At 39.9% G+C, this 15,560-nt stretch overlaps 1 protein-coding gene and 1 pseudogene across 2 annotated transcripts; both read left to right on the top strand.

Annotated features, from left to right (window-relative positions):
• The first annotated feature begins 2,061 nt into the window (after positions 1 to 2,061).
• LOC108259171 (phospholipase D1-like) lies at positions 2,062 to 4,627 on the top strand (annotated as a pseudogene).
• Positions 4,628 to 10,374: 5,747 nt separating this feature from the next.
• LOC108259433 (beta-1,3-galactosyltransferase 2) lies at positions 10,375 to 12,470 on the top strand. 2 transcript variants are annotated; one of them, XM_017458949.3, is made up of 2 exons: positions 10,375 to 10,643; positions 11,026 to 12,470. In XM_017458949.3, the coding sequence occupies exon 2, from the start codon at positions 11,027 to 11,029 to the stop codon at positions 12,041 to 12,043; it is 1,017 nt and encodes a 338-aa protein (XP_017314438.2). In that variant the 5' UTR covers positions 10,375 to 10,643; position 11,026; the 3' UTR covers positions 12,044 to 12,470. The 2 variants fall into 2 exon arrangements, with proteins under 2 accessions (XP_017314438.2, XP_017314437.2); XM_017458948.3 differs by having other exon boundaries at positions 10,376 to 10,721.
• Positions 12,471 to 15,560: the final 3,090 nt, after the last annotated feature.

The following is a 15,560-nucleotide window of genomic DNA, read 5'->3' as shown; positions in this document are numbered from 1 at the left end:
GGTATGATCTACAGGAATTAGAGGACTCATTTCCATGCTCTTTTGGTGTGACATCAAAACGCTTATTACTCATCAAGTGGTAATGAAATGTGAAAAAGCCAGTCAGACAGGCTTCAGGATGAGAGGAAGATTCAAATTTATGCAATACCACAACAAACAACTAGCAGTTTCACAAACCCCCCTGGTTGGGAAACCCATGGATAAATTTCTTCAGGTAGAACTTCAAGTATTATTTTTTTCTTAAATATCGCCATATTGAATCTCTTTTGCTGTAAATAGTGGACAGTGTAAAGTGGTAGTTCAGTGGTTAAAACGTTGGACTTCTGATTTGAAGGTCATCCCAACACTTTGAGCAAGGCCATTAACCTTCAACTAGTCAGTTGTAGAAATGAAATTGTAGGTCTCTCTGGATAAGATAAGCGCGACTGCCATTAACGTAAATGAAAATCTTACTTCCTAAAACACAACGATATATAGACCAAATAGACATTCCACTAATGGTTTAAATGTTTGTGCTGAAAAATGAAATGTTCCCTGGGATTTTGTTTAGGGTTTGGTACAAAAGATTAATGATGACTTGCACGTATTTGTCCCCAACTCAATAATTCAATAGATGAAACTACATTTTATTAGGAGAGAAAAACGCGTTGGCACTAAAAATGGTACAAGCAAAATGTGACCACAAGGTGGAAGTAAAAAGCTGCATCGAGCAATAGTACACTCCGTCCAATCCCCACTAATTGGTGTTGACTTCAAACTCACCAATTTTACTTTAAACAGTCGATAAAGGAAATAAGGTCACCTGGTGTATTTACCAAACGGTCTACACAACCGGTCTATCTCAAGTCATAAGGGCATAGTTTATCATTTAAGACTACAAAATATATATAAATATAAGTTATGAATATTATCATAAGTAAAAACATAACAAAACTGAGCCCTAAGCACTGCATCTACGGTGCAAGAGTGATTAATGTCTGGACATAGTGCTTCGTCTGAGAGAACGAGCCGGAGAGGAGAGTTTATCTGCTGTAAAAGTATAAAAGCTTTTTGATATGCAGACATGAGCTGGTGCTCAATCTATTTTGACTAGTCAAAAGCTATTTTGCATCAAATCCTTGAATAAGGAATTCAATCGAGTTAAATTAGGGTTGTAGCAAGAGTGCACACAACAGCGCTCAGCCAAGAATCCCCCTCAAAACCTCAGGCTGAAACGAGTCCTCACATGCCGCCACTTCAGTCTCCTAATTGAAGAGTAACTGAAGAGTCCCAAATTCCTGAACTCCTTTAAGAACATATTTAAGGATAATTAGCAGGCTCACAACTTAAGCTACTCATGGTGTAAAATGGCTGAACTACAGCCAAACCGCTATTTGGCAAAGTAGACTGCTATTCTATAAGCTACTAAGAAAAATGAACTGCAGTATATTGAAGCTATGTTGTCAACTCCTTAATGCATTTTAACCACTCTTAGTAAGAAGAATTAGCATTACTGAGCTATAAAAAAGATTAAATAAATAAGATACAGAGGGGGCTCACTCCACAGCTTTTTGATCAGTTAATTTCCAGAAAATTCCAGCTATTTTGTCATGTTACACAGCCATTTGGTGAAAAGACTAGCTAATTACTGGAAAAGTAAGTTCTTTGGAAAATAGCTTAGCCCAGTGGTTTTCAAAGTGGGGGCCGCCAGGGGGTGCCCGAGGGGCCTCAACAATTTGGTGTGGAAAAATAAATAAATAAATACATGATTTTCTCTTTCTCAGACAACCACACACACAATCAATTCCTAATGTAATGTAAAGATGCAAGATGTGATTATTAATTAAAAACAAAAACAAAAGGGGGATATATTCAAAAGTCTGTATTTTTAATGTGTTTTAAAGACATCTTGCAAAAGGGGGGCCTTGGTCAAATGTTAATGCCATTTGGGGGGCCTTGCCTTGGAAAAGTTTGGGAACCACTGGCTTAGCTAATGCCATACTAAAAGCATACATACACACCGATGGACAGTCGTTTTACTAACCTTGGAGGTTTCCACCACTACGCTATACTCGGTGCAGGATGCCAGCTCGGGTAGAGCAATCCGCTTTCGGGTTGGAACCGGTGGTCGGTGGCAACCTGCGATGGACGCAGCTTTCCAACACTACCTCCACCAGTGGTGGCTGGTCAATGGCTTTGGCGCCAGCCCCTTCAAGTTATCCAGAGAAGACGGCTACTTCAACATGAGTTAAATACGTATCGCAAAATAATTATGAACTAAAATTACTTACTCGTACAATTCACCTGGAAGTCATTTTAGGACGTATTTAAAATATCAAAACAATCAACATTGTATTTTGCTTATATCTGAGTGCAGGGCACTGGCCAAATGAGTGTGTATGTAGGTCCTTAAACTTTTGAAAAGCATGTGACTTGAGCCTGTTCTCTAATTGGCTTGCATCAGATTGTTAACAATGTAGAAGTAAGCGCAACATTTCTTCCATATGAAAGAAAATTTGGTTTTATCTTTACAAAAAAAAACACCCAAAAAACAACAACAACAAAAATAAAACATACTCTTTCACAAGGCTTTCAAATTAAGAAGAAAAAAAAAGGATAAAGGAGGAGAGCTTGGACCAGATTGACCCAACTTACAAATTCAGCAGCAGTTAAAGGATTGCAGATGAGCTTACACTCAGGGTTTCACTGTTCACTGAAGGACTTGGAAAGGCAAAAGGTTAGCTATTCCCCCACCCAGAGAAAGACATGGCATATACACAACTCATTCTTATATCACAACCAAAATTACTTGTGTCCATCTTAACAGACTGAATCAGTTATTGTTGATCATTCCCCTCAAAGGAATTAGTTTATAAAATAAAATAAAATAAATAAAAATTACACATTTATTTAGAAACCATACACACTGAACAGTCCTGCTTTCAGCAAGATCCTCAAGCGCAAAGCAGAGCAAGGTGTGAAAGTGTGTGTGCTGTTGTATAAAGAGGTCAAGTTGGCTCTGGGCATTAACAGCGACTACAGTACGAGATACCCAATGGGCCTGCACGGAAACATCAAGGTGATGCGTCATCCCAATCACATCGTCTACATGTGGGCCCACCATAAAAAGATGGTGACCATCGACCAATCAGTGGCCTTCATGGGCGGGCTAGACCTTGTCTTTGGGAGATGGGACGACAACAACTATAGGTAGTTTGATGTCATGGAATGGCAAACAGCCAATCACAGTGCACGTCCAGTTCTATAGACTGACGGGGAGGATGCAGTTAAAATGCTCCTCACGTTGGTGGAGTGGCTGGAGAAGATTGTGATGAAATGGATTTGAGCTGCAACACAAGGTTGAGGTTAGGAAAAAAAACTACAGAAACTTCAAAATGGACTGGACACAGCTGGACAAGCCTTTCAAAGATAACGTGGACTGGATACACGTGCCTCGTATCCCGTGGCGTGCCCTCAGAGCGGTGGTTCACAGGAAGGCAGACAGGGACCTTGCACACCACTTTATCGAGTACTGGAACTTCACCCAGAACTTTAACAGAAAGTATAAAGTCAAGTTTTACCTGCGCCTGCTGCCCAATAGTCACACTACTCCCGATGAGCTTCCCTGCATCGTGCCTGGAGCAACCAAAGCATCTGTACAGGTGCTTCGCTTGGTGGGTCACTGCCCGGCCAGGACATGTGAATGTTCCACACAAAATGCATATGTAGACACCCTCGAGACTGGCCAGCACTACATTCATATAGAGAACCAGTTCTTTATCAGCTTTGCCGAGACTGTTTGCAACACCGTAGGAAACGCTATTGTCAAGAGGATCCTGCATGCACACAGTGTGTATGTGGTGATTCCTCTCCTGCCTAGATTCGAGGGAGACAGCAGTGAGGGAGCAGGCAACGCCTTCCGGGCTATACTGCACTATACATACAGTACAATCAATTGTGGAATCATGGAAAGCACTCCACTGTATCCCAACTCAAGGAATAGAGGCAGGACGAACGGACACAGTACATCTAGCGTGCACACGCACTTTGAGCTCGGCCACACGCCCATCACAGAGCTCATCTACATCCACAGCAAAGTGCTGATTGCCGACGACCGCTGCTACAGCTTCGGTTCAGCCAACATTAACAACAGGAGCATGATGGGATATCAGAGGGGCGAGCTGGCCATACTGGTGGACGAGGAGAGGGTTCCGTCCCAAACGAACAGAGAGGAGTACGAAGCTGTGCCTCTCGCGCTCGCTCTGCGCAAGAAGTGCTTTGGGTCCCGCGGGGGGGCGATTCCGAAACCTCAATAGATATCGACGATCCAATCAGCGATAATTTTTTTCACCAAGGTGTGGAACAAGATGCCCCAGTCTATGAAAGGGTTTTCCGGCGCCTCAGATCAGACTCGATCAACAACCTGTGCGAATTGCAGGATCACATCAGCATGGTCGCTTTGGATCCGGAGAAGGCTGCTGAGGAGGTGCGTGCCATCCTCGTCCACATCCCCCTGCACTCCCTGTGCGAGGAGAACCCGCTTCCTCCAGCAGTCAGCATGGTTCCTCTAGATGTCGGCACCTAGTGGTCTAGTGGACTGCAAAACACGCACACAAAAAAACAAACAATAAAATAGACATTAATACGGGTCACGGCACCGGCGTAAATGTTTGCTTCTTCACTCTGCGTTGTGTTGTTTTTACATGGAAATGACGTGCTGGAAGGAGACCGGACTACGGCACTCTGGGTCCGCATGAAGAATATATTTTTGTACAAATTGTCACTGAAGCACCAGTTAATACTCTTCCTTTCAGGAGAGAGTAACACAAAAGAAAGTACATGCAAATGCACACGTCATGACACATACATGACGTACATACATGACACAGCAAGATATTTATGTATGTTAGACATATGGTGATCAACCGCCATGGGCGTAATGCTTCAAAAACAACATAATATATTTAAAGAGCCACAAAACACTAAACTACATTTTCTGAGATTTTAACAGAGGTGTTCGTGTCGCACATCACAAAAGACAATGTCAGCATCGGTTAATTTTAATTGTAGGAGAAAATGGGTTCAATTTGAGGTTTTCCCCCGATATTTTCATCCCCTCCGGTTTAAAATCTACATCGTGTCACAGGCAGCGACGTGGCAACGTACTATAGCACTTCGATAATGCGTCGGTGTCTTATAACTACTCATGAGATTGCGTGATCTTATCCTGGGAGAAGACGCTGTCTCTTAATTTTCCATCTGTGTGTAATTTTTAACCGTAATAGTTTTACTTGCCTTTTGTGCTAATTAACTGCTTCAAGCTCCACCGGCGGGCCGGCGCTTTCTTAAGTGCAAAACTATGGTGTCCAGCTAGTTTTTGCAAAAACAGCGTTAATCTACTTAGCGGCTTTCTGGTTAATCGTTCGATTCGGCTATACATACATTTCACACAGCCAACATTTCATCCCATCCCACAAGATCTGACAATATTTTGCATTAGTAGAATTTCTGGAAATTCTCAGCAAAAAGGGAGTCTACTTTGAAGATGCTATTCAAATATTAAATCATTTTGATTGATTTTAAAATCACAACATAATTCCCATAGTTCCATTTGTGTTAATCCTGAGTTTTGATGACTATCTTTATTCTAAAACATGGGTGAAAAAACGAATAAAAATAAAGAACCAGTGTGTCTAATGTTGCAGACGGCCCTCTCTCTGACATGGAGTTCTCACCAACTGAACAAATTACACCCAGAAACAAAACTGTAACTCTTGGTGTCTTCTTCCCGAATATTACTAAAGCCTCTCTCAGAAAACGATCAGACATCCCGTACTATAAAAAGATCCTGCAGGGACCAGAGAAGAGCAAGAACGGAAAGAGTAGAAGAAAAGGCGGGAAGAATCAAGAGTCATCGGGAAGTGCTGATCACTGACAACTTCCACACGATCCTGCAATATCTGAGCGCCCAACAGGGTGCTTTAGCTGCAATGGCTGATCGAGTTTGGGAGTGCCATGGAGATGTTAAGGAAAAGATAAGAAAAGTTATAAGAATACACAGAACTTTAAGAACTAAAGCGTACATAGAAACTACTGCTGTTAATTAAGCAACCAGCACACAAGTCTGCTTACTGAGAGAAAAAAAAAACACTTCCTGACTCACATGAACATGATCTAAGCCAAGCTCGAGCATGCATGTCAACTGAATGAATGCGAAGTGTTAAAATAACAGATGCTGTACTGCTTTTGTTGCATGTGTGATATGAAAAAGTGAAAATTGGGGTGGGGGGGGGGATATGCCGAAAAGCTTTGCTTTCTTATATGCAATAACTGACTCATGATGAATCAAAGACCACTGAAAGATGATGAAGCGAACAGGTGAATGCAACAGCATGTTGTGGGTTAGTTTAACATCCGGTGCTCAGTGACTCAAAAACACACACACACAAAGAAATGCTTAACAGATGTATACTCACTTTTTTTTTTTCCTTTTCCAAAAGGACAGCTCATAACCGGTCAACATTTAACTTGTTAAGTATACCAATGATTCTGATGTTAAGGATCCGATGTGCCTTGGTGATACTTTTATATATATATATATATATATATATATATATATATATATATATATATATATATATCTCTGCTGATTTTGTTCCATTTTGGTACAGTGACTACGTTTACATGGACAGCAGTAGTCTAATTATTGACCTTAATCTGAGTAAGATAATGTGATTAAGGTGTTTACATGAGTCGCTTTTAGAATACTCCTGTCATGTTCCCGTTTTACATGTTTTAGAAAATAATTAGATTACCATCCCGCGTCATTACGTCACCGCGCCACGCCGTCCCTCCAGAATTTCACGTATCAACATACAGTTCATCTTCGTTATGGTACCGTATACAGTTTTGGGTGTTTTTATTTATTACATTTTTTTTTACGAACGCTTTAAGTGCAGTTAATTATTTGTCATGCTGTACGTGCTAATAGACAACTGCTTGAAGCGGCGAGTGTGTCCCAAATCGCGTAGTTACCGTCTATATAGTAGCCGAGATACATGTATTTTTCCCCACTACAGGCCTATAGTAGGAAAGTATGCGATTTGGGACACAGCCGAACTCTCTTGTTCGCTGTAAACCGCAAAAATGCCGTGTGTGATCGTGTCCTGTCGCAAAATACGGTGAAAACTCCCACACAATGTTCATAATGTGATTAAGGTGTTTACATGTCACTACTACACGTCCATAATGCGACTAAAACAGGAGTACTCCACCTGTCTTAGATTACTGTTTACTTCGATTATGACCCTGATTAGATTAAGGTAAGTAAAAACTGCTGTTTACATGGTAGTTTCTTAGAGTATGGTCTTAATCGGATTAAGAGTGGGATATTGTTGTCCATGTAAACGCAGCTAATGATGGTCAATTATTAGTACTTAAACACGCATTACTTCTATTATTTTTTCCTGTATTTAAAAACGAATGAGTTTTCTTAACAGACTGCGCCTTGCCGCGCCCCCTCCCTTCTTCTCAGTCTTCCACGCGCATTTAAGGTGCATCTTTCTAGAAGGGGGGGGGCATAACCGTTGAGGTAAAATAGGGGGGTTTCATGACCGTTTAAAGAAACACAATACAAACCACAAATACCTACCTGCATAAAGAATATATTTTTGTACAAACCGTCACTGCAGCTTCAGCTCACATCGGTTAATACTCTCAACAAATATATAAGTAAAAATGCATTCAATTTTGAATCGATAAAATATTTTTTTTAAAAACTTGTTTTGATCTGATAATTTGATAAACTCCGTGTACAATGTAATAATAATTAAATATAATACGTGATATGCGTGTATAGTATTGTTATAAAACAATACTTGGCTTTAAACCGTGAGCATAAATTAAATTACCTATTCCTTTCTGGAGAGAAGAGCAAAAGACCGAAAAGCAGCATAACAGTTGATATGCCTGTCTGGATTAAACCACTTTGTTTCAATAGGCGGGGGTGGGGGGAACAAATTAATTATATTTCTGACCCTTTTTATGATTAAACATGATTATGAATAACAACAATATAAGTTACATAATCCACACGAGAGATGAAATATTAATTGACGAGGAAATAAAATTAAATCTAGCGAAATAACATTAAGGGCTCTGTTACGCTTCACCCCGCTAAATTCACTAGATTTTACATACTCCTTGCAGTTTGTAGTCACCTCAGTTTAGTTTACAGCTATGAGAGAAGAAGAAAAAAATGAAATAAAATCTAGTGAAAACGTTATTTATTTCCTGTTACACTTGCTCAGCCTCTCTGTCTAGATTGACAAATTAATCTTAGAAGACAAACTGAGTTTTAACAGTGCTTAGGTGAGGTGGGGAAACGTGTTTTTAAAGGGCGTAGTACATGAACAAATAGTTACCAAACAGAGTCTTATCTTTCTTTCTTTTTTTTTTATTTTTATTATTAATGGTTCAAAAGTCATGCTAGAAAATATTCAACCATAAAATAACCTTTATTTCGCTATTATTAATTATAACCAAGGTTACACATACACTTATACCTTCAAACCTAATCTAATCGCAGTACACAAAAACAAATATTTAGTCTTTTCTGTATTAAACACTTTTCTGTATTCAAGTCCTGTATTCCTACCCTTATACAGTGAGGGAAAAAAGTATTTGATCCCCTGCTGATTTTGTACGTTTGCCCACTGACAAAGAAATGATCAGTCTATAATTTTAATGGTAGATCTATTTGAACAGTGAGAGACAGAATTACAACAAAAAAAATCCAGAAAAACGCATGTCAAAAATGTTATAAATTGATATGCATTTTAATGAGGGAAATCAGTATTTGACCCCTCTGCAAAACATGACTTAGTACTTGGTGGCAAAACCCTTGTTGGCAATTACAGACATCAGACGTTTCTTGTAGTTGGCCATCAGGTTTGCACACATATCATCAGGAGGGATTTTGTCCCACTCCTCTTTGCAGATCTTCTCCAAGTCATTAAGGTTTCGAGGCTGACGTTTGGTAACTCAATCCTTCAGCTCCCTCCACAGATTTTCTATGGGATTAAGGTCTGGAGACTGCCTAGGTCACTCCAGGACCTTAATGTGCTTCTTCTTGAGCCACTCCTTTGTTACCTTGGCCGTGTGTTTTGGGTCATTGTCATGCTGGAATACCCATCCACGACCCATTTTCAATGCCCTGGCTGAGGGAAGGAGGTTCTCACCCAAGATTTGACGGTACATGGCCCCGTCCATCGTCCCTTTGATGCGGTGAAGTTGTCCTGTCCCCTTAGCAGAAAAACACCCCCAAAGCATAATGTTTCCACCTCCATGTTTGACGGTGGGGATGGTGTTCTTGCGGTCATAGGCAGCATTCCTCCTCCTCCAAACACAGCGAGTTGAGTTGATGCCAAAGAGCTCCATTTTGGTCTCATCTGACCACAACACTTTCACCCAGTTGTCCTCTGAATCATTCAGATGTTCATTGGTAAACTTCAGACGGGCATGTATATGTGCTTTCTTGAGCAGAGGGACCTTGCGGGCGCTGCAGGATTTCAGTCCTTTACGGCGTAGTGTGTTACCAATTGTTTTCTTGGTGACTATGGTCCCAGCTGCCTTGAGATCATTGACAAGATCCTCCCGTGTAGTTCAGGGCTGATTCCTCACTGTTCTCATGATCACTGCAACTCCACGAGGTGAGATCTTGCATGGAGCCCCAGGCCGAGGGAGATTGACAGTTCTTTTGTGTTTCTTCCATTTGTGAATAATCGCACCAACTGTTGTCACCTTCTTACCAAGCTGTTTGGCAATGGTCTTGTAGCCCATTCCAGACTTTTGTAGGTCTACAATCTTGTCCCTGACATCCTTGGAGAGCTCTTTGGTCTTAGCCATGGTGGAGAGTTTGGAATCTGATTGATTGAATGCTTCTGTGGACAGGTGTCTTTTATACAGGTAACGAGCTGAGATTAGGAGCACTCCCTTTAAGAATGTGCTCCTAATCTCAGCTCGTTATCTGTATAAAAGACAGCTGGGAGACAGAAATCTTTCTGATTGAGAGGGAGTCAAATACATAATTCCCTCATTAAAATGCAAATCAATTTATAACATTTTTGACATGCATTTTTCTGGATTTTCTTGTTGTTATTCTGTCTCTCACTGTTCAAATGAATCTACCATTAAAATTATAGACTGATCATTTCTTTGTCAGTGGGCAAACGTACAAAATCAGCAGGGGATCAAATACTTTTTTCCCCTCCACTGTATAAGCATTTGTTTATCTCCACAAAGGTATAAATACCTGCCCAGACATATTCTCTGCAGAAGGGATTTCAACCATCTACCTCATAAAAGAGGGCGGGTTTAACATAAAGAACCAGAGCAGCAAAGGTTGGGCAGTGTGAGGGAAGAATGTGCTGATCAAGTTGAGGCTAGTTCAGCACCATCTACCTGCAACAACTTTGTCTTGTTTTTTTGTCATTTGTCCAGAGCAAGGTAACGGCGATTCATCGTGACTAGGAAGCGTGCTGACATAAATGGATACAGGTTCGGATATGCCTTGACAGGATGAAGGTTTATGTATCCTATTAGCAAATGAACACACGGATCACTGCAGACCTGGAAGCATGATTGTACCGTAGTGTCAGCTTCAGGTGTGTGCGTCAACAACGGAACTCGTCATACACTCAGAGGGAGATGGGCAAAGTCAGGATGTTTGGAGTATACCTTTGGTATTTACTTACTAGTTGCCATTACTACTTTTGTCTTGACCTTCATGTAAAATATTTTTACTTCTACTTTAAACTCTGTGTGCATGCTGGTGCACGTTGGGTCTATTGGCCCATGTATTCACATGAATTGAGGAATGGTGAATATGTTTTCAGAAAACAGACGCATACTTCTGTATTTATGGTTAACATAATATAAGTGAAAATGGTTCAGTAAACTTGTCTTCTGTTGCTTTACAATATAATGGAAAAACATTGCAAGGATGTTGGATCATGCCTTTTTTCTGTCTTTTTCCACTTTCTTTAGTATGGCAAAGCAGCAGAAAGGGACTCGGAGGTGTGCTTGGCTCCATTATAGCTTTTGGTGTGTTGCTTTTCTGCTGGTATTCGGGGCCATTTGCATATTCCACTTCATCATTACCTTCACACAGAAATACAATCCGCCTGTCGATGTGAATTCATTCTATGTGGCTTACCCACATAAATACAGCTTCCACCTGGACCAGCCCGAGGCTTGCAAGCAACACAACCCGTTTATGGTGATCATCGTTCCGGTGGCACCTCACGAAGTGGAAGCACGTAATGCCATAAGAAGCACATGGGGGAATGACAGCTTGGTCCAGGATGGAAATGTTCAGGTTCTGTTCCTGCTGGGTTTACCGAATGAGAGCGACTCTGAAACACAACAAGTCCGTATACAGCAGGAGAACCAGCAGCATAGGGATCTGCTTCAGAGCGACTTCATAGACTCCTACAAGAACCTGACTATTAAAACGATGGTGATGCTGGAGTGGTTGAGAGATCACTGTACCCAGGCGTATTATGCCGCCAAAGTGGACGCTGACGTATTGCTAAACGTTAGCGCCCTGACACAAATGCTGCTGAGCCCCATTCGATATCCGAGGAACTACATTACTGGACTGGTGTGGTACGAGAATGTAGTAATCAGAGATCCATCCAACAAGTTTTACGTCCCTCCTGAGGTGTATCCCTACCCGGTGTATCCGGCATACCCTTTAGGAATGTGCTACGTCATTTCCATGGACCTCCCAGCAAAGATTCTGCACGTGTCGAGAAACATTAAACCCATTTTCATCGAGGACGTGTATATCGGTTTGTGCCTTGAACAGCTCCGAATTGCTCCCACGAGCCCTCCAAACTCTGCGCAGTTTGTGGTCAATCCACCTCCAACATACGACCGCTGCTACTACTTGGACCTCATTGCTGTGATAACGGGCAGTCCTGCCCAGCTGATCTCCATCTGGATAGATCTTCACAAACCAGGCCCAGCCTGCAAAGTGGAGAACCATACTCTTATAGATTAGGAAATTATAGTTAAAAAAAATAAATAATAATAATTATCGTGTCTTGCAATTTAGCAAAAGAGATCTATTTCAAATGTGAAAAAGCACCTGGATCATGTTGCACAGCAAACTGTTACACTACGTCAGGTCAAAATCAGGCTGTACATGGTTAACTAGCTAGTTAAATTTCTTAGCTAATATTTATTACAAAAAACAAAAAGTAACATCCAGTTTATATATCAGAAATATATATTTAATTACACTTTTGCTTTCTGCAATTATGTTGAAACAAGAAATTAAATAGATTGTGTGCATCTTTAACATGTAGATGTTACTTTTACTCTGTCCTATTTTGCAAACACCAATTGTATCTAAATTATGACTCAGATCATTGCCATTATTACAAATGATTTGTTAATGGATTTGTATTAAAAGACATTAAAGGCTTGATTGTTGTTACACAATTTTTTTGTAAAAATCAACAACAGGGTGGCGTGATGTTATTTACCTCGTGGTCTGATCTACTGATCAGAGCTGCTTTTCTATTTGAATTCAACAGTGGTATAGGATTATGTTTTGAAATGTGTCCCTCAGCTCGTTAAACAAACTGACATTATGCTACTTATGCTTGAAATAATTACAGTATTTACACAAAGTCAAACGTTTTACAGATACAAACCTGTTGATGCTTGCGTAGTTCTCGGTTCACAGCGGATTCTTAAATAACGTTTTGTTGAAATAAAGCCTGTCTGACTACTACTTCTTCCGACTGACTCAAATAAGCTTGGTAATACTCTCAAACTTCTAATTTCAGATGTTTTTCAGAAGTTTTTTATTGTACAATTAAATAGCTTGAATAACTTCAAATGTACTTTTCACAAAAAAAAGTAAGGCAGTACAAGTAGAGAAGGTGGATTTAGTGGAGTACAGTAGAAAAGAAACTATTTCTGCCTGTGACACTATTTTCTTTATCTTCAACATTCAAAAAATATAAAAAGAAACCGTGCCGATGGAAATGTTAGAAACTGGTATTTCTACATGGTTTTGTCACTCAAGGCCATGCACTAATCTCAACCAGCCCATTAAGAGCTCACTTGAATTTCCCTAAGCAAATAACGAAGGCTTTGCACAGTTTCTGCAGCAGTGGTGTAGTCCTAAAAAAAGGAAAAAGAAAAGCTATTACTCAACCCCAGCTAGAAAATGACAGATAAGGAAGTGTGTTTTTGTTTGATCTAACTAGGTATCATTAGCCTGACGAAGAGAACACATCGCTCATGTCTTGAAAAGCATTTATGATCAAATTTGTCGTCTTTTTCACCTGTCAGTGTGCCAGTACTCTTGTTTTCATGTTGGCTATATAAGGGCTGGGTATTGTTGTCTCTCTCATATACTGTATATATTACGATACAGTACATCACAATATAGCACAAAGCATCATACGATTTTCACATATTACATCCAGATTGTTACTGCTCAATACAAATTCTGTAAAAATTTCTGTTTACATGTAATAAAATTACAAAATGTAATTAAATGATAATTGACACCAATTAAGCAAAATTATAAGCCAGTGACTGATTTCAAAACAGATTTTTAAATATTTTCCCAACACACTCTCTCAGTGTGAGTATTTACCTGCTTGGTAATCACTTGGGGAGAACGATAAGCCCATAAAGGAAAATGTACTTAATTTATAAAAGTAGGTTAACAAACAAATGAAGGGTATTACAAAACAGCTGTAAGGGGGATACAGAGAGAACGCTTTGCTAAAATGGCCATAAGAAGATTCCAACTCGTGAGCCTTCCAAGAGGAGGACTATAACATGGAAGTGCCTTATTTATTTATTTTTTTTAAAAATCGCTTTGCTTCATTTCATCACCTGTCCTGTAATGATTTTTGTAAAGACAGTATTAAAAGTTGTGATAGATGTATAAATAAATCCCAACGCAAAGAGAAAGAGTGACTCTTCGAATTCGGCGTCAATTTCTCTCAATCGGGAACAGAAGAGAGTAGAATCATTGCTGGTGTATGTCAAGCCCACTTTCATTAATTTACTGCTTCAGCGGATCAATGGCGGTTGAGCGTGGTTTTTAAGCTTGCTGTTTGTTTTTGTATTAAATGTTCTGGACATTCCACTACTCTCCGAATATTCTGTGCACAAATGCTATTAGACTTTTAATGTCTAATCCAGAAACTGTTGAGAGAATGCCGTTGAGAAAAAGCCAAGAATGCTTTCTGCGTTTTGATTGGTCGTGTTCATGTAGTCATTATTAATTTTTTTTAGTCCTTTCAGAAAATTTCCACTCAGTATGTTTCCAAACATCGTGATTCGTCTTTTTAAATTCACTGATATGAAGAGCATGATGTTTCTGAGGAAAATGCAATCAAGCCGCTCTGGGAATTTGAACCTGCAGATTCAGAAGGACCGTATACGTCAAGCATGTTTTGCATTAGAAAAGGAATCTCATTGTATGAAAATATATCTAACTGCCTTGATAAGATATTCCTACTAATATTGAGCAAGATTTAACCATTAACAAGCTACAACAATGCACTCTTAAAAACAGAGGATGTGTTATTTTGAACACTAGTTAAGGATAATACGTTTTGTGTTGCTTTCAACACAATCACTGTGTTAGTACAAACTGTGTGTTAAACTTTTCCACACAAAGATGTGTTTCTGACGAGCTTATCAGAGGAATCCAAGGTATGGCCTTCACAAAAAGGACAGGTTTTGTTGCCTGAGGCCCTTTTGTGCCCCCCTGCCCCAGTTGTACAGTAGCTGCAATTGTGGTAGAAAAAGAATTTGTGTTTTGATGGAGGTAATTTGGTACTCTTGTTTCTGCTTGCACCAGGCGAAATATCCTGAATATTTCCAAATATGGGAAATTGGCATATGGGAATATTAGTTTTTCCCCTGTAGACCATATGCCACCTTTCGCCATTAATCTCGGAGCTTATGAGGAAGCTTCTGTAGAAATGGCTCGCATGATGGTGGAAAGATTCAGTTCATTCATGTAGCAAACGTCCTGCATAACATTGCAACAACTTCATAGAAAGAGACCATAATCTTGCAGAGCCTTCGCATGTTCAGATTTGATGATTTTCCATGAGAGAGCCTTATCCATATAAGCTGAAACTAATGTTTTGTTCTTTGAGCAAAGCCTTTGCCTTTACATAATCTTGTGAAGGAATCATATGTCAACAATTCCTGATAAGCTCCTTATGTTGGCCTCTCGTGTACAGCTCCAGTAAATGCAAGCAACCTCCATAACAGCTTGCTTTCTTTTCCAGCACTTACTCAAATGAGCACATAAAATCACAGTAACTTAATGGGTCTCCATTAAAGCATGAAATTTCCCACGGTGTAAGTGAAGAAAGGTTATGTTGCATTAATAAATCTCATTTTGCTGATCAATGAGCCGAAGTATGTTTCCTTGTTAGAAGTTGTCTTGTAAGCCTAATGGGCACGTTTATCACCATGGCTAACCTGTGGTTGGATTCTCTGTGATGCAGACTGTAATGGCCATGTTTTAG

This window comes from Ictalurus punctatus, chromosome 27, assembly GCF_001660625.3.
Source record: "Ictalurus punctatus breed USDA103 chromosome 27, Coco_2.0, whole genome shotgun sequence".
NCBI lineage: Eukaryota > Metazoa > Chordata > Actinopteri > Siluriformes > Ictaluridae > Ictalurus > Ictalurus punctatus.
Note: the sequence above shows the minus strand (reverse complement) of the source record. Positions and strands in the feature narration are given on the sequence as shown.

What these genes read in the sequence shown, in the direction of transcription:
- LOC108259433 (XM_017458948.3), top strand. Translation starts at nt 10,687, where the DNA reads ATGGGCAAAGTCAGGATGTTTGGAGTATACCTTTG. An exon ending in ATGTTTGGAGTATACCTTTG is followed by an intron (nt 10,722 to 11,025) that starts GTATTTACTTAC and finishes CACTTTCTTTAG; the next exon opens with TATGGCAAAGCAGCAGAAAG.